This window comes from Vipera ursinii (genome assembly GCF_947247035.1).
Source record: "Vipera ursinii genome assembly, chromosome: 1".
NCBI lineage: Eukaryota > Metazoa > Chordata > Lepidosauria > Squamata > Viperidae > Vipera > Vipera ursinii.
In genome coordinates, this window is record NC_139512.1 from 121,307,910 (window position 1) to 121,328,188 (window position 20,279).

At 38.1% G+C, this 20,279-nt stretch overlaps 2 protein-coding genes across 6 annotated transcripts in view; one reads left to right on the forward strand and one right to left on the reverse strand.

Annotated features, from left to right (window-relative positions):
• Nucleotides 1–10,308, forward strand: part of USP37 (ubiquitin specific peptidase 37) — a 42,918-nt gene extending 32,610 nt beyond the window's left edge. For 3 of the 5 annotated variants that reach the window (XM_083349376.1, XM_083349374.1, XM_083349377.1), the window contains exons 20-24: nt 1,094–1,157; nt 2,581–2,696; nt 5,011–5,080; nt 5,847–5,985; nt 6,733–10,308. In XM_083349376.1, the coding sequence (XP_083205502.1) occupies nt 1,094–1,157; nt 2,581–2,696; nt 5,011–5,080; nt 5,847–5,985; nt 6,733–6,808 (465 nt within the window). In that variant the 3' untranslated portion in view covers nt 6,809–10,308. The remainder of the gene's footprint in view (nt 1–1,093; nt 1,158–2,580; nt 2,697–5,010; nt 5,081–5,846; nt 5,986–6,732) is intronic. The other 2 variants (XM_083349375.1, XM_083349378.1) reach the window with 1 other exon arrangement.
• Nucleotides 10,309–11,404: 1,096 nt separating this feature from the next.
• Nucleotides 11,405–20,279, reverse strand: part of VIL1 (villin 1) — a 30,356-nt gene continuing 21,481 nt past the window's right edge. Inside the window, exons 16-20 of the mRNA XM_083349422.1 lie at nt 19,450–19,594; nt 15,695–15,883; nt 14,870–14,938; nt 12,990–13,127; nt 11,405–12,007 (exon numbers count right to left, since the gene is read on the reverse strand). Of these exons, the coding sequence (XP_083205548.1) occupies nt 11,894–12,007; nt 12,990–13,127; nt 14,870–14,938; nt 15,695–15,883; nt 19,450–19,594 (655 nt within the window). The 3' untranslated portion in view covers nt 11,405–11,893. The remainder of the gene's footprint in view (nt 12,008–12,989; nt 13,128–14,869; nt 14,939–15,694; nt 15,884–19,449; nt 19,595–20,279) is intronic.

Genomic DNA, 20,279 nt, shown 5'->3' on the forward strand with positions numbered 1-20,279 from the left:
AAGCCAGATTGGTTTAACGACCACAGGAAAAAGGTAAATAAAATTGGGTGCCACCATGTGATGAGTCACTTAACAATCACAATGCTTAGTGATGGAAGCTACAGTTCGAACTGAGGTTGTAAGTTAGAGATTACTTGTAGTTTTTAATAGTTTTGTTTAATCCATTGGTTTTATGATCAGATATTATGATTTGATTGCTTCTAAATTACAAGAGGCCTAGAATCAAAAGAGCAGGCAGAATATAAATGTTTGTTTTTTAAAAAAAAGTATCAACAATCAAAACTGAGAACAGTTAATAACTAACTTTTTTATTGGAAAGAAGGATGGGAATATGTCAGGTGTGTCTTCAGGCACCACTGCGTTGCTTGGAAAGCCCCATTACGCATACTCAGGAGCTGTCTGTCAGTACGTTAAAACAGTGTTTCCCAACCTTAGGAACTTGAAGATGCGTGGACTTCAACTCCCAGAATTCCCCAGCCAGCATAGCTGGCTGGGGAATTCTGGGAGTTGAAGTCCACGCATCTTCAAGTTCCTAAGGTTGGGAAACGCTGCGTTAAAAAAAAGTAAGAGTACAGCACTTCTGAGATATCATTCATTTCATTACTAGTTACTTAAAATATTTCTTATATATATACTTTTATAAATATTTACAAATGCATAAAGAAACAAAATGGAGATGGAAGCATATGTGAATTGTAACTGATTAGGTTAGGAAAGAAGAAAATCTTTCAAATGTATTTGCCCACTTATTGTTTAGCAGTGAAAGAAGAGGCACCTCAACCTATAGAAGCCATGTGTCTGCAAGCCTTTGCTATTCTAGCTTTTTCCTAAATGAAGGCAGTTCCTCCTATACTCTTTATTCAGGTCTGTGTCCTCAGCTAGATTTGAGTATACCATACATTCCACTACGTAGAGAAAACCTTTGTTCTTGGGTTTTGCTGGGAAGTAGTTTACATTCTTGCTGAGAGCATGTGGTGGGATTAGGGACTTGCTGTGTTGCGTACCAATCTCATGCAGTATCGGTGGGAAAAATAGAGCAATTATAAAAAACAGGAAGTGTCTTAAGAGAACTAAGCTTGAATCTCTACCCCAGCAGGAGGCGCGGGAGCAGAAAGAGGATGATGATCTTAAACGTGCCACTGAATTAAGTCTACAAGGTGAGATATACACAACAGACGAATGGACATATTTTAAAAGCACCGTTTAATTGTTCAGAGAAAAGAGTGAAATTTGCTTTTGCAATACAAGTAAACTTTATTATTGGCTCTGAGTACATAGGATGTAGCCATTCTTCTCTGCTTGAAAAGTAGACATAGGTGGCTGCATAACCCCACAGATATTCCCAGGATGTAATTTTCTAATTTCAGTAAACCTCTGTGTCATCATTTTTTATTTTAAAAGATTAAATGGTTCTATCTTTTGTGAAGCTAATGGGACATACAACTTCAGTGGTATGTAATATCATATGTTCATGAAGCCACATAAAACTGAATAGGAAAAAGTTCTTAATTAGCATCAAATGTTGTATAGGGCAACTACAAACAAAAATAGTTAAAGGTTTAGCCATTAGTGTGAAGTGGATATGGTGCTGCAGCCCTGTAAACAAGCAGAATGTAGAGCAGGGGTCTTCAAACCCGGCCCTTTTATGACTCATGGACTTCAACTCCCAGAATTCCTCAGTTAGGCATGCTGGCTGAAGAATTCTGGGAGTTGAAGTCCATGAGTCATAAAAGGGCCGAGTTTGAAGACCCCTGATGTAGAGTCTCAGCAGTTTTCAGTGGCTTCTTCTCCAATCTGTTTTATTTCCCTAACCACCATTTGACTATGTCTTGTTAGCATGCTCAACTCCATTTTGTAAATCCTAAGCGAGATAAAAGCAAGCAAATCTGTCCCGGATTCCTAATTTCTGAAAAATGAGAATGAGAGGTTTCTGCTAAAAGATGTATTGTTCTATGAACTGTAGATTTAATTTCCTTGTGTTCTTCTCAGGTTTGATGTTCTGCAAAGCAAGTTATAAAAACTAGCAAGAGTTAATGTATTTTAGTTCAGTCATGGTTCCAATGTAGAGCTAGTTTATATAGTAGTGGGAGATGAGCTGTAATTTTTTCCAAAATATTTTATGCATTTTGCTATGAAAATTCACTGAAACTCTCTTTAAGTTGAGATGTTGTATAAGAACATAGCATACATTTTCTGTTTCTTGCAGTATTGTACCTTGTATTTTTTTTTCATTGATGCAAATAGCGCATTCAGTTTATGTGTTACTTTGGTAGCATCTTACTTTTCAAGTTAGTGCAAAAACATTTAAAAACTGCATTTTTGGAAATAAAGTTTTCCCCTCATAAACCGATCTGTTTGCATTCTAAAAAAAAAATCTTAACTTTGTACCCAGCATATATTTAATGCTTACTGTGGCTCTGAAGATTGAATATAGTAGATTGTTTCCTTTAATAAAGGGATGTTAAATATTTTGCATTTCTAGTGAGACAGTGTATCGTGCACTGGGCTGTAAAGTTTTAATGTCTCTGTTTTAAGCACATCATCAGGAATCTCATGCAGTATCCTTTTCATGCTGTTTAGAGTTTAACAGCTCTCTCCTGGATAGTCTTGGCTCTGATGATGACTCTGGGAATGAGGATTTTCTAGACATGGAGTACTCTGAAGCAGAAGCTGAGGAACTGAAAAGAAATGCTGAGGTGATGATCTGGGAAACCAGGGGAAGAACACTAGCATGTTTTACAGGTGGCAAATGCTTAACTAAGGTTTTATGGCTTGGATAGTTCAGTCTGCATAATATGGCACACTGGGCCATCTTTATTAATCTTTCTCAGTGGTGACTAACAGTGAGCCACAGTGAATTGTTGGTAATATGTTGGCTCTTGGAGATGCAGTTTCAGATCCCTACTTCAGGGCAGACTAAAAACAAGTTCTAAAGTGAAACAGCAAACGTGTCTTCCTCATGCCCAAACTAAAAAGCCTGGCCATGTTTCATTCTTCCTGAGAGGGGGAAAAATATCTTGGTTTGGCAGAAATTGTACATTTCACAAGTTCAGTGCAATCCCTGCTATGTCGGGGAGTTCTACATTAGTCTTTGTTTGTAAAAATCCACCCTTGGCTGTTCTGTTTTCCACACTGAAAGAATTGTAGTCATGAGAACAAAAATTGGGAAAAACATGAAAATATTCATTGGAAACATGAAGTGACTTTTATCAGCTAGTTAAATTTGCCTGCATACGGATAGCTTGGCTTTGGCCATCTGGCTATGGGCTCTACCCTAACTTCCATTGGTACGAGAGGGATGGAAGAAAAACCACAGGCTTTCAAGGTTCTGTTATTGTATCCCATATCAATAAAATATAATTCTAGTCTTAACTTGTGGATTTGGTTTCCTGGTCTGGCCTAGGCGGACCAACACCTAGGTGGGGGGTGGGGAATGGGGTGGAAGTGGAGCTTTGGCAGGGGATTGTCTTATTCCATCTTTCTTCCTACCATGAGGTGCTGCTATAATGTGAGTAAAGCAATGGTAAACAACACATTGGGAAATCCCAGTTGGTTCCGGAGATCCATTTTCTGCAAGGGTTACCTCCCAAGTGTTGTGTTCTTACACTGGTTACCTGGTAGGAAATGACAACATTTTATTAAAATGGGAGTGCTGCCTGATTCTCAATGATTCTGGTGGTTCACAACAATCAAATTATATGATCAGTTTCTTCTTACCTTCTTATATTTCCTTTTTTTTTTGCATGCCCATGTACTTTTGCCAGGGTTACACCTTGGAAAGAGGGTTGAGAGCCATAGTTGCATACCAGTGGAGTTATCATTACCTGCCTTTCTTTTGAGTAGGTGAAAGGGCAGTGACAAGTGGATGGCACCATCCTGTTTTTATTTTTGTACAAAGACCTTTGAGTTGCTACTTGTAGCACAGCCCTTTAATATATTTGTCCAAAGATGCTTGTTTGTATTATGACTGTATTCTCATATTGGATGTCTTCCTTCAAGGAAGGAGATTTAAGTATAATAACCCCTTCATTTACTGAATAGCAAGCTGATTGTCTTTTGACTCAGTAGTAATATTGGTGATATATATTGAGTCCTTCCTCGTTTAGCACTCACTATACTTTAACCACACAGTGGGAAATAATATGTATTTAAGAGCAGTGTATGTGTGAACTAATAATAAAGATTTTTTTCTGTAGTATGGACTAAGGAAAAATGTGACAGTCATTTTGAGTGATGTCTGTGATCATAGTTCAGTCTAGGACAGGGGTCGGCAACCTCGGCTCTTTTATGACTCGTGGACTTCAACTCCCAGAATTCCTGAGCCAGCTGGCTCAGGAATTCTGGGAGTTGAAGTCCACGAGTCATAAAAGAGCCGAGGTTGCCGACCCCTGGTCTAGGAGATAAGGATTTTGTTGATCACACTTTAATGAATTACAGGTAGTTCTCGATTTATGATCGCAATTGAGCCCAAAATTTCTGTTGCTAAGCGAAACATTTGTTAACGAGTCTTGCCCCGTTTTACAACTTTTCTTGCCACTGTTGTTAAGTGAATCATTAGTTACATGGTCGTTAAGTGAATCTGGCTTCCCCATTAACTTCGCTTGTCAGAAGGTCACAAAAGTTGATCGCATGACCCTTGGACACTACAGCTGTCATAAATAAGAACCAGTTGTCACATGTCCGAATTTTCTTCAGGTGACTGTGGGGATGCTGCAACGGTCATAAGTGTGAAAAACGCTCATAAGTCACTTTTTTCAGTGCTGTTGTAGCTTTGAACGGTCACTAAATGAACTCTTGTAAATCAAGGGCCACCTGTATTTAACTGATTTTGTAAAAAAAAAAATACAATTTTTTTATAAAGCCCGATTTGAGTTAACCACAAATTTGAAATGAATTATTCTAGTGTTTGATACAGCGTGTCCTACGTTTACTCTTAGAAAGTCTCTTAGAAAGTGAAATGCCTGATATATTCAGAAATAAACCAAAGCTAACAATAGAATTCTTTCACAGACAGGAGAGCTTCCTAATTCATATCGTCTCATTAGTATTGTCAGTCACATTGGAGATACATCCTCCTCAGGTAAGAAAATAGCTTTTGTTTATTGTTTTTCTAAACTGTGTTTGGGGTTGTTTTTTTTTTCGGGTAATAAGAATTCAAGATGAAGGAGAAAAAATGTTCATTTTTTATGCTTGATTTTGATTCATCCATCCATCCTTCCATTCATCCTATTTACATAGTTGCCCATTTCACAAAACACGACTGGGCAATTTACAATAAACACTATAAAACTGTAATATAAAAAACAACCAACGATTAGCAAATATTATGATTAAAAACAGTTTCCCTACAAGTTTACAAAGTGAGGAGTGCCATTAAACAATTTGATATTTATTCATCAATAAACCTGGCATATAAAAAGATGTTGAAGCACAGTAATCATATTTAAAATAATAAAATTTGCCTGCAGAAGATGTCACTCATTAGATATTTTGGCCTGTATATTTCTGCATGAAAGACATCAGAAGCCCAGATATTACAAGAGGCCTGCCTTCCCTGCCGTAGCACCTGCCATATGGAGCAATCTCCCTGCAACACTTAAGATGGCTGGCCTTTTGTAAGACCCTAAAGACCTGATTGTTGAAGGTTCCCCCCCCAAATCCTAGTGACTGTCAATTGTGATATCTTCCTCAGCTATTGTGTATTTTAATTTCTATATTTTTAACAGGAATTTTAAAAAAAATATTTTTGAAGTACTTCGCCTCTCAAACTCATTTATTGAGATAGAACACCAGTTGAATGAATGAATAAAGAAATAATTTTTTTTGTCTGTTCCATTATTTTTAAGGTCACTATATTAGTGATGTATATGATATTCGCAAGCAGGCCTGGTTCACATACAACGACCTGGCAGTATCAAGGACTCAAGAGGCCTCTGTCCAGAGCGATAGAGACCGGAGTGGCTATATCTTCTTCTATATGCACAAGTAAATATTATTTATATTGTTTACTGGTTGGATGTTTTATTCCCATATGAATTTTACAGCTGCTGCAGGGAGGATATTGTTAATGTGGCCATCTTGTTCCATGTGTTTATGTGAAGACATGAATAGATGGGATGAAAGAAGGTGTAACTGAAACCTATATTGTAGAGTCATGGGTTTTATTCAGATTTTCAGCTTGTGCATCTTGTGGAAAAATACCAGAATGAAGACCTCTAAGAAAAGTTAACAAGAAATTGTTCTTAAAACAAGAGAGGGGTTCTATGTGAACTTTTTGGGAATGGCACTGGAGAGGTACCAGGAGGCTCAAAAAGAGTCTCCAGCCTGAATTAGCCAAGCCTTGGAAGAAGTTATAAAAGTTGAAGGGAGCTGTAGTCATTTGGAGACATCAGACAGAATGGGGTATTGCAGTCAGGACTATTGGCATTGATTAAGAATTCATGCTGAGCCTGACCACCTAGATCTTAAGTCGTGAGATAAAAGTTTGTGCACGTAATAGAGAAAGAGAAACAAAGGGTTTATGTTTTTAATTCAGAAAACGGATAAACCTACATTTTTTTCCCAAACGTCCTTATGAACGTCTCTGTGACAGCCTAAGAAGCTAGATTATACTGTATTGTGTAGAATCTCTATTACATCTTTTAAAACATTCCTTTAAGTGCCATCTTGTGTACGTCATGTGCCTTGGCTGTTCTGTGTAGACTCTGATTCTAATGTGTTTCTGTTGTCTAGGGATATATTGGATGAATTGCTTGAAACAGAAAAGAACCTGCAACTGCCTGGCACGGAAGTGGGAAAGCCAGTCTGACAGCCCTTCTGAAGAAGGCCCCTTTACCTGAGCACAAAGAGTTAAGAACTTTTGCCTAATGCACAGGACACACAGAACTGAGGAACTCAGGACATAGCTGAGAGACAAGCTGCTCCAGATATGAAAGGGCCATTCCATCCCTTTCTTTGAACTTCAGCAGTTAATCTTCTGTTATCCAGAATTTTTTTTTATTGCTTTGTTTTTGGTTTTTGTTCTCTGTTGAGCTACTGAAATAATTTTACCTGCAGAGGAGACGATCAAGATAGAAAATTAAAAAAAAAACTTCTTCCAAAATTTATAAAAAAAAACATAGTATGAGAGAAGACCACAAGATCACCTATTATTAACAGACTGAGAAGATCTTACACATAGGTTGACTTTCTTTCTACAGAAGAAAAGGGGGAAAAGCATAAGCTATACTACAGCTATACTATTCCCTGAAAGTGCAGGTGGCCGATTGGTTAAATGGAAGGATCCATCTTTGCTAGTCCAGAATCCTTCATTTCCATCATTTCAAATAATATATGCGTATATGTATATTTTAACTTTTAAAAAGTTTTTATTCTTTTTGAAGGCATTAGTTTCCAAGTACTGTCGTTTGCAGAACAGTTCCCTCTCCCCTTCAGTGTGCATGGGCGTGTATATATATCTCTATATTTCTTGTGTTTCATGGGAGAGCCGCCCTGGTTGGGTGGTGAATGGCAGTTCCTTTTCGAGCTGATGCTAATCAGTAAATGAAACAGAAGCATTTCAGTTCTGCACTGGCCTCCAGAGCTGTATGCGCTTGAAAGTGGCAAGTAATATGGTAACAGAAAGATGGAAATATAACTTGAGTTTGTTCTTGTGTGGTTGGAAAATACAAAACAAAACTCTTAAATGATAAGCATTTGCAAGATTTTTCAGAGCAGCAGTAGAGGAGTTTAGACACTTAAAAGTGTTTGAATAAATTGCTTATCCTGGTAAAAATTATATAGAATTTTATTTGTGCCCAACCCTCATTTTAGTGCTGGAAGTTAATAACTGTTATCTCATTTTCACTTTCATAGCAATGAAATTGCTAATAATTGAGATGTTTCTTGATTTGCTTTATAGTAAAAATATTTTCTTTGAAAAAGATAGCAGCTACATGGAAAAATGTATTTTACCCTTGTTGGGGATTTTTCTGTTCTTTACTGTTAGAACCTTCTGGAACTACATTTTGAGAGTAGACACGAGTCACATAGACAATAGAATTATTTGTTGCAGAAAGGTTTTAAGATTATTGATAAATGCAGCCAGTATTGGAGAACTCTAAAAACATAAATATAGAAGATACCAACAGAGTAAAATACTATCAGATGTAGAAGACAAAGTTCTCAAAAATTACACTGCACCAAAGCATAATATGCTAACTTCTGTGGTAATTCTGTACTGTTCACAAAGATATTTGGTGTGTTTTTAACAAAGAATAAAGGGACTTTCTTTGTAAAGAAAAGTATCTCAAAATGTGATAGTCTTGATTCTAGAATAAGGCTAGCTGTCTGTTAATGGAAAAATCCTTCAGATATTTGGCAGAATCTGAAAAGAAACTGAAGTTCTATGCTTGAGCAAGTATCAGTAAAATTCAGGAAAAAGGGTTTTTATTTCACTGATAGCTGAACTTCCATCCAAGTGAATGTTACTGAGTCCTTGGTCCCTTCTCTGCCCCCGCCAACTCCAGATACATCCTAGAATTCCTTATTAATGGAATGTGGGGTGAGGGGTGGCATTTTTCTTCATTGCTTCTTGTGGTCTCTTGAGAAGGGACTCTGGAGAGTTGAAGTCTTTAAATATAAGCGGAGATGGCAAATTCAGGTTCAGGAGAAAAAAAATCAAATAAAATTACATCTCCTATTCTCCCTTCTGGCAGAAGATGGTGTTGTCTTTCATTTCCTGCTCTGAATGGAGAGGTCTTAGGCAACCCATTGTAATTACGCAGTTATAATGTCTTTGGCTCCATACTAAACAGTGAAGGCAAATTAACTAATATATATGCAGTTACAATATTCTAATTTGGTGTCTTCTGTAATAAAATGCAGAATTGCCCCTAGCCTAGTGTGTAAAGACTGATTTGCTTCATCTGAACCTGAAAAGTATGTAGCCTGGGATAAATTTATGTACCTTTGGTAGAAAATAATTCTCATTCAGTAAGAAGTGGTGACTGTTAATCCTGGTTTGCATTTTACAAATCAGATCAAATTCAGTGGCAATGCAATGAATTTGTGCTGCAGTTCGTCTATTTTTCTTATATACAGTTTTAACATTTAACTCTGAAACTGTGTGGATGAACCAATATAAATGGTTTATCATATTCCATTTTGAGAAATTATACCAAGCAACCTGGAATATCTCTTGGAAACCTGAACTGCAGCTGTTGGTATTTAAATTTTTTTGCTTGTTTAAAAACAACAACTGGTTTTTTTTATACTATGTTTCTGGAACAGCATGATATGGCACACTTCTAGACATCTTAATTTAGGATTACTGATTCTAGATTTTGAAGTGACTAACCATAAGTTTACCCAGTAGTGGATGAACTTCAGCATATTTTAAATTCCTCTCTTCCTTTCTTCTTATATCTGTCGCATCTTTTTCCTGCACTTATTTTTATACAAGAAATAGCCATAACATGTTTGCACTAAGTAAGTAAATTCTTCCCAAAAGTAAAACAAAACTTGTACATACATGACATTTAAAAGGTAGCTCAGGTAGCTTGCTTTAAAAAAAAACAACTTTAGAAATCACCAAGCATTGCTTATTTTTCCCCAACTATATGCCTCTACTGTTTGAATGAAATGCAAAAGTTGCAGTTACAGAAGATTGAGCAGCATTGTTCTGTTTGGATGAAGCCTAATATTCATATCTGTGATAAGGTACAAAGTTTCAGGGACATTCTGAGCTGCCTTTTCACTTCCTGAGGACCTGCCAGCATTCAAAGATGGTTCTGTAGATTATGGGTTTCTGATGCTAGATGTGCTAAGAAAAAGCTGCTTGTATTGCAACTAAGTAAAGGGCAGAGTAATTCTCTTAAAATTGCATAAATTAATATTTCACGATGAAATGAATATTCTGGAAATAAGATTGCCATGTGTTTCTGGAAAAGAACAATTAGGGCGCTTTTTAAAACTAACCCAAAATAGAGAATTAACAGCCCATGAATGGAAATCAAAAAAAGTTCATAACACTTTGCTGTTGATCTGCAGCAGTAACCTACTCCTTCGCTTTTACTTTAAGGAGTTATTTTGTCAAATCTTGGTGGAAGGGAATAAATAAAAATGACAAGGGTTTCTTAGCAGGTGCGTTGAGAAGGTTGCCTTGTTTATATGTTGGGAATCACTTTGTATCCCTTGACACAATGTGGAGCAGCATTTTTCTGTGTTTTAGCAGACCTGTTCTTCTATTCCTCAGAATTCTGTTCTATTCTTTTTAAATAATGTGTAGATCAATTTCTGAGAAATTAAACACTCTTTATTAATGCCGAATCTGATTTTTCTTTCCAGAGCAATGCAGTGCTTTACTACATTTCTATTGTCCTTACTGCCATTTGATTGCTATTTTTCCTCCACAAAATTAGCACTACAAAAAGCATGCTATTTTTTCACATTGATTTTGTATCTTTAGCTATTCCACATTTTTGATTAATTTAAAATTTGTTCTTATTTGTTTTAAAATGCGTAACCATGTTGGAGAAGATATTGCTCTATGTTTAAAAAGATACTATCATTCATTATGGAAAAGAAATGTCCATTAGCAGTGTGGTCCTTACGTTTCAAAAGCTGTCATTCTCTGTGGGTAAAATTACTATTGTAAACTACAAAATGTCAATCCTATTTGCTTTGTCTTTGAGGAGAGACTATTCCTGCCAAAAGGACTAGGTATAATGTTTCAACATAATTTAACTTAAATTATATTTACAGTGGCAACAGTCTGGTTATAAAATGGCCCAGTTCTGTTTATGCTGTTCTGAGTTAATAGTGTAACTTGCTGTTTACAAACAAGGATAGCTTCTTATTGTGCATGAAGAAGTTTTATTTGTTCTGGGATACATTTCATAAGAGAACAGTGGTTCCAGCTGGGATGCCTTCTGCTTTACGGTCACCTCAAGACTATTTTGGAGCCAGCTTCTTTATTGGCAGTTGAAAACTAGCTATTATCACATAGACAGCTATGAACGTAGATAAGAGCAGATTAAGGCAGATTAGGAGGGGCAATACTCCTAGATCTGTTATATTTACTTCTATTGGCAAAGCTGTGTTTTTAAGCAGCATAAATAGCTGCTTTTAAGTCATTTCTGGCCAGGTTGCAAGATTGCGATGTCCTTGGCTTGAAAGATTTTGGTCCAAAATGTTTTTTTAAAATTCCAGGTAGGAAAATTGGCTGATAACAAAAGGAGCACTGGTTAGCTCAGGGAGTCTCCAGAGATTGGACAAAATAATTGAGAGCAAGTGGCATGTGAGAAAGTGAGGCAGTGAGAGACCGAGTGAGCAAGAGCATGCTACAGCATGTGCAAAAGGACGGTGATAAAGAGCAATCATCAGGTGGAGGGTTGGCACACACCTGACCTGTGTGGAAAGTTGGAAAGTTGTCACCCAACAAGTTCCGATAGATGGCAAAATGTAGTATGGGCCTCCCCATCAGTCAAAATCCACCGCAACCTATTAGGAAAAGTGGTGGGGGTTGGTTTTATTATTATTATTATTTTTGCCTTCCACTGGCAAGAAATCGACCAATTGCTTCCCTGCATCTGTTCCACAATAAAGTTGTTAGGGCAGCCCCATTTGCCAGTTTTGTCACTTAAGTCAGATTGGAACTTGGCTATTGGGAAAGAATAATTGATTCCAACGTAGTACTGGCGGGCTTCATAACTGGAGGAAAGTATGTTAAAGTAGCTGTTCTGGGTCTGCACTAAGATGATCTATAGTTTTTTGGTTTTTTTTTAAGGAAGCCCTTTTATCTCTACAAAACTGCTAATGGTGGAAAATTCTGAATGCTTTTGTTGTCAAGCTTTTACCAAAAATGACATTATGGTTTGCAAATGGCTGAAAATAATGGCAAGCATATTTCCATTTAGAAGAGTCCTTTTTCCTTCTTGAGAGACGTTTGTTTCCATGAAGCCAATGCAGCAAAATCCTGCTGGGACATTCCAAAGACCTGAAAAAAATCTTCCTCTGACAAGTATTGCTGTGGAATGGAAGAAAAGCACATATGTGATAAGTGACAGCTAGATTTATAAACAGAGAGAAAAGTAAATGGATATATTATTAAATATAGGGGAGTTTTTTTTCCCACCGAGAGAAAATGGAAGCAATATTTCTATTCTGGTACAGTCTTGCATAGCACTTTGTAAGCTGCACTTACCAAATTTGTGTTCCCTGGCATTATTAAAATCACTGCAAAGATAAAATGTTTGCACATACACACCAAACTAAAATGAGAATATTCTCAGTTGGCCTATATTCATTTTGTTTCATTTATGTTTTATTCTTATTTATTTGTCACATTTCTGAGCCACCCATCTCAAAGAAGGACTCTGAGCCATGTACAACAAAATGTCAATATATATATAAAAAAAAACCAGTACAGGCAATCCTTGATTTACAATAGTTCATTTGGTGACCATTCAAAGTTATGATGAAAAAAGTGACTTATGACCATTTTTCACACTTATGAACATTGCAGCAACCCCGTGGTCACGCGATCAAAATTCAGATGCTTGGCAACAGGTTCCTATTTGTGACAGTTGCTATGTCCTGGGATCATGTGATCACCCTTTACGACCTTCTGACCAGCAAAGTCAGTGGGGAAGCAAGAGTCACTTAACAACTGTGGCAGGAAAAGGACGTAAAATGGGGCAAAATTCACTCACTTGTCTCACTTAGCAACCAAAATGTTGGGCTCAATTGTGGTCATAAGTCGAGGACTACCTGCCTATAAAAAACTAAAATGTCAAGAATTAAAATGTTAAAGCTGAAAGTTTTAGAAGGAGGCAAGAATAGCGTGTTCATAGCAGATTAAAGGAAGTTCCCAAGGCCATTTAAATACACTTTGTAACAACGGGCAGCTGTTTTTTATCCTGGATTTTCTGCAAATATCATCAACAAATCTTGAAATATCCTCACTGTCCCCATGGGAACTCTTTAACTATAACCTTCTGATCTCTCACCTCCTTCCTGCTGGGATCTATGTCCTTGGGAAGGTCTTCTGCAGCCACATTCACCAGTTTCTCCAAGGGGTATGTAGAGAATGACAACTTGCCAAAAGTTGTCTTGGCAGTAAAAATTTCTTTTCCTTCCAAGATTTCCTGAAATAGAAAAGGGGACGCCCCCAAAGCTATTCCCAAGCACGGCTATTTTGTCTTTGTTTAAATTTGATAAAAAGGAGTTTACAGGCTGGGCTTTTCCAAATCAATTCTCTTTGAGATTGAAGATAGGAGCGTTGTGTATCTGACACTGCTGGGCAAATGAAAAAGGAATGTGCAGTGGTTGAGAAACTTTTTGTGAGAGTCTTTTAGAGTGTCATTTTTAAAACAAATGGCATTTGACACAACATAAAAAGGCAATTTTGTGCTAAAGAGGTGCAGCGCCGTGGAGTCACTCCCTGTGTAAATAGTGGGGTCAAGGAAGATGAAATATGTGAAACACAGGCCCTGAAGCGTTACAAGTTAAATGAAAAAAAAATCATTGCTGTGATTTTTCAGGTTTTTTTTGTAGATTATCAATGCCTAGGCCAGCTGTAGGCAACCTCGGCTCTTTTATGACTCATGGACTTCAACTCCCAGAATTCCTGAGCCAGCCATGCTGAGGGGAAATGGAGAGGTTTCCAAGCTGAGCCATGGTGGCTCAGGAATTCTGGGAGTTGAAGTCCATGAGTCATAAAAGAGCCAAGGTGGCCTACCCCTGGCCTAGGCCATGGAAAAATAGAGTTGGAATTCTTAACAAATTACAATTATTTTGTGCCTGAATCTTGTTTTCAGTTTCCTTGACAGGTCTCCTTGTTTAGCAACTGCCTTTTTAGTGACTGCAATTTTGATGGGGATGAAAAAGTAACTTCATGATTAATTCTCATGCTTATGATGACCTTCCCAGCTCTGTGAAGTAAAGCAAAGTTGAAGTAACCTCAGCTGCAGTTTCACTTAGTGACCACTTTATTTAACAACCAAGTTGCCAGTTTTAATTGTCACTAAATGAGGACCATCAATATTCATGAAAATCTAGTTTAGGTTTAGGAATAAATTCCCTGAATGTTTATGGTGCCATCAATATTGCTTAAATGGTGATGGGAAATTTGTGTGCATTTAATATACAATTGTCACAGTTGTAATTTCTATCTCTTCTTCCATTTCGCTGACTTCCCTGCTACCTTTTCACTGTCCCTCTAAATAGCAAATGCATACCGACAAATATATGAATGTGATAATATTTGATGCCCCAAGTGGAATAATGTGCTCTTAGGAGTCCCAAAAGTGCTTTTTTCAAAAGGCAACTGGACTTGGTTTTTCCTTGAAACTGTTTCACTTCTCATCCAAGAAGCTTTTTCAATTCTGACAGAACTGAAGAAGCTTCTTGGATGGGAAGTGAAACATCTTCAAGGAAAAACCAAGTCCAGTTGCCTTTTGAAAAAGCACCTTTGGGACAACCATAATCTGGATGACTGAGAATCTCCATAGACATGCTCTTAGGAGTTTTTTGTTCATTCAGTTTAATTCTTAAAATTAACATTCCTTGTTTGTTTTATACTGTAAGAAAAAATTTGAAATGTGAAGATCACATTGCAGCCTAAGACTCAAAGTTTTTTTGGTTTTTGCTTGGTCTTTAAGAAAAGATTCTGCTCATATTCCTTCACTTTACTTCTTTTTCTTTTCAACTGAAAGTTACCAGTAGATGTTGTGTTTCAGGATCAGGTAAGTGCAGGCTTTTTTTTTACTTTTTTACATGCACTGAAATAATTTGAAAGAGGATTTTCTGTTCCTTTCCCAGTGGAAAACTATACAGTATCTTGCTGTTAACACTCTGCGTTATTGCTTGCCTTATCAGCCCTACTTACAGAAGTGATCTGGTCAAGACTGTCATCATCGGCAAGTTCAGCTTTCAATTCTTCATAGGTTTTCTTGTCCTGCAGGGAGGCAGACAAAAATTTGTTTTTTATTTTATAACTGAAAGCTTGGGCCATGAAAATATGTTCAATATAATCTGGAGAATGGATTTTCTCAAGGAAGGATGTTATCCACTTTAAGATTCTGAGAATCCCTAGCTGGCATTCCTTCCATGAAAATGAAGGTTCTTTCTTGTAATATATACACCACAGCCTTCTGCTCAGGACATTACATCGCAAAACTCAGGAGGTTACAATACTAAAGCTCAGGATGTTACAACACAGCCAACCACCCAGGATGTTGCAACACAGAACTCAGGATATCACTACACTAGAGCTCAGAATGTCATCACACAGCCCATTATCCAGGTCGTTACAACACAAAAGACTAATACACCTCAGCCACACAGGATGTTACAAAACAGCCGACTATTCTACAAACAATAACGCCATCAACCAATCAAGATGTAACAACACAGCCAACCAACCCGCTTACAGCAATGAAGCCAACACCCCCTACCCCCCCACCAATATTTATAGAGAGACGGCAGTTCCGATCACGCTTTGCTCACACAAGCACGAAGCCGAAGACACCAGCCTGAAGATGATGAGTGGGACTTCGTTGAAACGTCGCCAAGACACCCTCAATCTTACACAGGAAAAGACCCGAATACACCAAGACCTACATACTTGTACCCGTGAAAATCTACGAATATATATATATATAGTATGATTGGATGAATGGGGTAGTCAGAAGAAGAGCCTTTTGTCACTTACCGTCCATTTGAGAGGGTCCCATGCTACAAACCAGCCAGTGAATGTTGGAGGTTCATTGCCTTGTTTCACAATCACAATTGGAGTGTCAGGGTCCCGTCTGCCTGGATGAGTCCGCAGGTATTCCTGGGCAGTGACAGCTGCTGCTTCTTTCTCAGCCTCATTTGCATCTTTACCAATCCAGAAGTAAACCTATGGGGGGGAAAATGTCTCTCTGATCATGAAAAGCAGCAGGTAACTTTGGGCCGCTGTTCCAGGATTAGAATTACAGTTCTGAAACTGAATCCAGGGATGAGGAATAAGCACATGCAATCATAAAAACTGGGTCAGAATTACATAGAATTAAAGCTGTAAAGGCAGAACCTTATAAAAGAGGATTGTTTTAAATCAGCTAAATCCATATTAATGTAAACAACCTTGAAGCCCTTTCCTAGAACCTACTAAGGGTAATTTTCAGAACAACTCATTCCCTCTCCAAATTTCCATCTGCCTCTTCTCTGAGCAAGAATATACATCTTTTGGGGAATTAAGATGGAATCTGGCAAATGATGATGATGATGATGATGACTGGACAATTCCAGTCATTAGATACACAGCTGGGATAGTGGACTGGACTCAAACAGAACTAAAGCAATGGATAAGAAGACCAGAAAAGTAATGACAATGAATCATGCCCTTCATCGACACAGTGACATTTACAGACTCAATCTACCAAGGCAAATAAGTGGACAAGGAATGGTTGAAGAAGAAAAAAATGGCTTTGGAAGAATATCTGCAGGACAATGATGAAGATGCACTGAAATTAGTATATCAAGAAGACTTACTGACTACTGGAGAGACCAAACTGGCCTACAAAAAGACCACATGAAGAACAGAATAGAGGAATGGGAAGACAAAGCACTACATGGCTGGTACATTAAAAAAATAGCTGGGAAAGCAGATAACAACAAGACCTTGCAATGGCTAAGAGCAGGAAAATTGAAGAAAGAGACCGAGGGTCTAATTCTGGCTGCACAAGACCAAGCTTTAAGGACAAATACATACAAAGTCAAAATTGAGAAGACAGCAACAGACAGTAAGTGCCTCCTATGCAAAGAAGCTGAAGAAACAGTGGACCACCTAGTAAGCTGCTGCAAGAAGATCGCACTGACGTGACTACAAGCAGTGGCATGACAAAGTAGCAACGATGGTGCATTGGAAGATCTGCAAGAAATATCATTTGCCTGTAAGCAAGAACTGGTGGGATCATAAAATAGAAAAAGTCATAGAAAATGATAAAATTAAAAATTAATAGGCGCCTTGGGTGCAATCCCAAAACAACTGGAGCACCACTTAAACACCATTGGCATTGACAAATTCGCCATTAGTCAATTGGAAAAGGCGGCCTTACTAGGAGCTGCTTCCATCCTGTGATGATATCTATAATACCATCAAACATCCACATCTGGCTATCCCAGGTCCTTGGTAAGGACTCGATAGGTAGACAAAAATGCCAAATCCAGTCTGAACATCTGGCTGACTGTGCGATTAATAATAATAATAATAATAATAATAATAATAATAATAATAATAATAATAATAATAATAATAATAGTAATAAATGATTTGGAAGGGACCTTGGAGTTCTAGTCCAACCCCCTGCTCAGGCAGGAAACCCTATACCTTTTTAAGACAAATGATTGTCCACTCTCTTCTTTAAAACTTCCAGTGTTGGAGCATTCACCACTTCTGGAGGCAGGTTGTTCCACTGGTTAATTGTTCTAACTGACAGGAAATTTCTCCTTAGTTCTAGGTTGCTTCTCTCTTTGGTTAGTTTCCATCCATTGCTTCTTGTCCTGCTTTCAGGTGCTTTGGAGAATAGCTTGGCTCCCTCTTCTTTGTGGCAGCCCCTGAGATACTGGAACACAGCTATCATGTCACCCCTCGCCCTTCTCTTCATTAAACTAGACATACCCAATTCCAGCAACCGTTCCTTATATGTTTTAGCCTCCAGTCCCCTAATCTTCTTTGTTGCTCTTTTTAGAGTCTCAACATCTTTTTTCCATCGTGGTGACCAAATAACACGTTTAACAAATTAGTAGTGAAAGTGTGTATAACTGGTGGCTTTCTGATGTTAATTAAAAAGAGTTAAAGTCTTCCAACAAACATATTGGCTGGAAATATGTTTGTTGCAAATTGGAGGGCAGCTTACATTAATTGAGAATATGGTAATTTAAAGGTTATTGGTGTCAGTGGAGAGTCAATGGGCAAGAGAGGCAAATAATTAAAAAGTGTTCGGAAGGGAAGCAGAAAAATAGGTAAAACCACTACCATTACTTTCTTCAAGAGAGTCAGAAATACTAGCTCTACCTACCTCTTGTCATCCTTCAGGAAAAAGGGAAAGTGTACGCGATGGAAATAGTATTTGTGTGTGTGTGTGGGGGGGGGGGGAATTCTGAAGCAATGCCTGTTAGACATTCACCCTCTATAAATACAGATTAACCTTTAACTGTTAAGTCAAAGTAAGAATGAAAGGTTTTTACTTGCATATACCTTCCAGTGTATGAATAAACCATCATCACACACATTCACAAAAGATACAGAAACACTGCTGGCCTATGAGTCCTAGCTTTGGCAGTTATAGATAAGGGATTCATTTTTGTTTTGTCTGGTGGCTTCACCTGTCAAGTAACTGCACAATTTCACAACTGACTTTTGCAACCAGTTCTACAAAGAGGAAAATGCATGATCTATTACTGAAAAAGATCTTTGGTGCATATATTCCATTGGAGGGAGTGTTAGAAATGGCTTGCAGTCTCACAGGCTTAAGAGTTGTGATTTATTTTTTTTCTGTTAGGTTGGGAGTTGAGCACTTTCCATTTTTATTTTTGGATTCAGTTTTTTGTACACAGATTTTGTATACAGGTAAGCAGAGCCTGGCTGCTGCAATGATACTGTGGCTTTATTGGCTTCTCTATAGGTTTTGGAGAAGAGTGCACTGCTTTCATTTGAAACACATTTGGCCACTTCTGTGATGGGGACAGGCAATCTTTTTCAAGCCCAACTACTCTTGTAAAAAGGTGACGTAAGTGTGTTAGGCCTATTAAAGGCTCTACACTTATTTTACTACATGTTGCCATGGAAAATTATGCCTTTCTGATCTGACAACTAGCTACTGAATTTCAATTGTGACCATCTCTGCAGGGTCCAGAAAAGGAGAAATAAGAGTTAAGTGGCTGCAGGTGTTCCGTGAGGTAAGCAAAAAAGGTAATCAGTGTTTGGTGTCAGTGAATAATTCCAATAAGCATTCTCTTCCTAAGCTACTCATTTGTGATCATGGGGAAAAAAACCAATTATGAGATAGAAGTGAGAACTGTGAAAAAAAAGCGGAAGTGATGAAGGGCGAAAGGAAGAGGAAAATATTCTGTTCTGAAAGTTCTTTGAGAATAGAGCACAGGCAACTGCAATCAACTGCAGACTGCATTAGTAATTGGATCAGATGGGATGTGGGTGGGAATGCAAATTGCTCAATAATAGGAGCAGTGCTTTTTTTGTAAAAGAAAAAGGTGCCGGAACTCACACATGTCATACAACCTGCCTTGCCTACCCTACAAGGTTCCATCCAAAAAAGGTGCCGGAACTCCGTTCTGGGCGTTCTATGAGGAAAAAAAGCCCTGAATAGGAGGCACCTTTGATTCAATTATTTCTGAAAGAAAAATAGTCACTGTGGATAAACGTCTTCCTTTCTCTTTAGTGCATCTTCCAGTTCCCATACCCACCTGCTCCCAGGCATCCAGCAAGAACACATCATCTTGTTCTAGATCATCCTGAGTAAAATTGGTGATCTCTGTGGCAAGGAACTTGCCTGTCTTATTGGAACACTCAAAGAGCCGAGGTGTGATCGAAATAGTTTCTTCTTGCAATCTGCGTAAAATAGATAAGCAATTGAAGATGCTGCTCGAACAACCTTCCGGCAAATATGGGCAAATGATGACACAGTAAAGGATTTCCCCACCCAGCAGCACTGTAATGGGTGCTCTGTGGAACAGAGAGGTGGCAGGACAAAACATGATTAAGAGCACTCTGCTGGCTGCTCAAAGTCTTCCACAATAATAGTCCCAGTTTGCATGAATGAAACAGAACGGTTATCAAGTTGCACCTTGAATTCTACAAACTGGCTATAGCCCACGGGTCACTTTTTCATTACTGTTCCCCTGCTTCCCTTTTTGAATTCCAACAAAATTGCCTGACATCACAGGACATTAGCTAAAACCTGACCTGGGTCTCAAGAGCCCAGAACATGGAACTTGTTCAGCTGGCTTTGCAGGTGGTGTTGTTTTTTAAATATACTTTTAAAATCTGTAGCTGCAACCCCAAGAACTACTAGTGTTTTGGAGTTCTGACTGAAGATGAAATTTGTGGCAGTTGTGTCCACTTCTGGCTTTATCACTAGGAAAGACTGTGTTTGACTACGGAAGTTCAGAGACAGATATGGTTAAGGCAGGGATAGGATCATAGGTGGCCTTTTAGCTGTAGAACTAAAACCCCTAGCATCCCATGAATCCTACAGGCTGGAAGAGTTGGGAATTGTAGCTATAGGCCAGAGTTT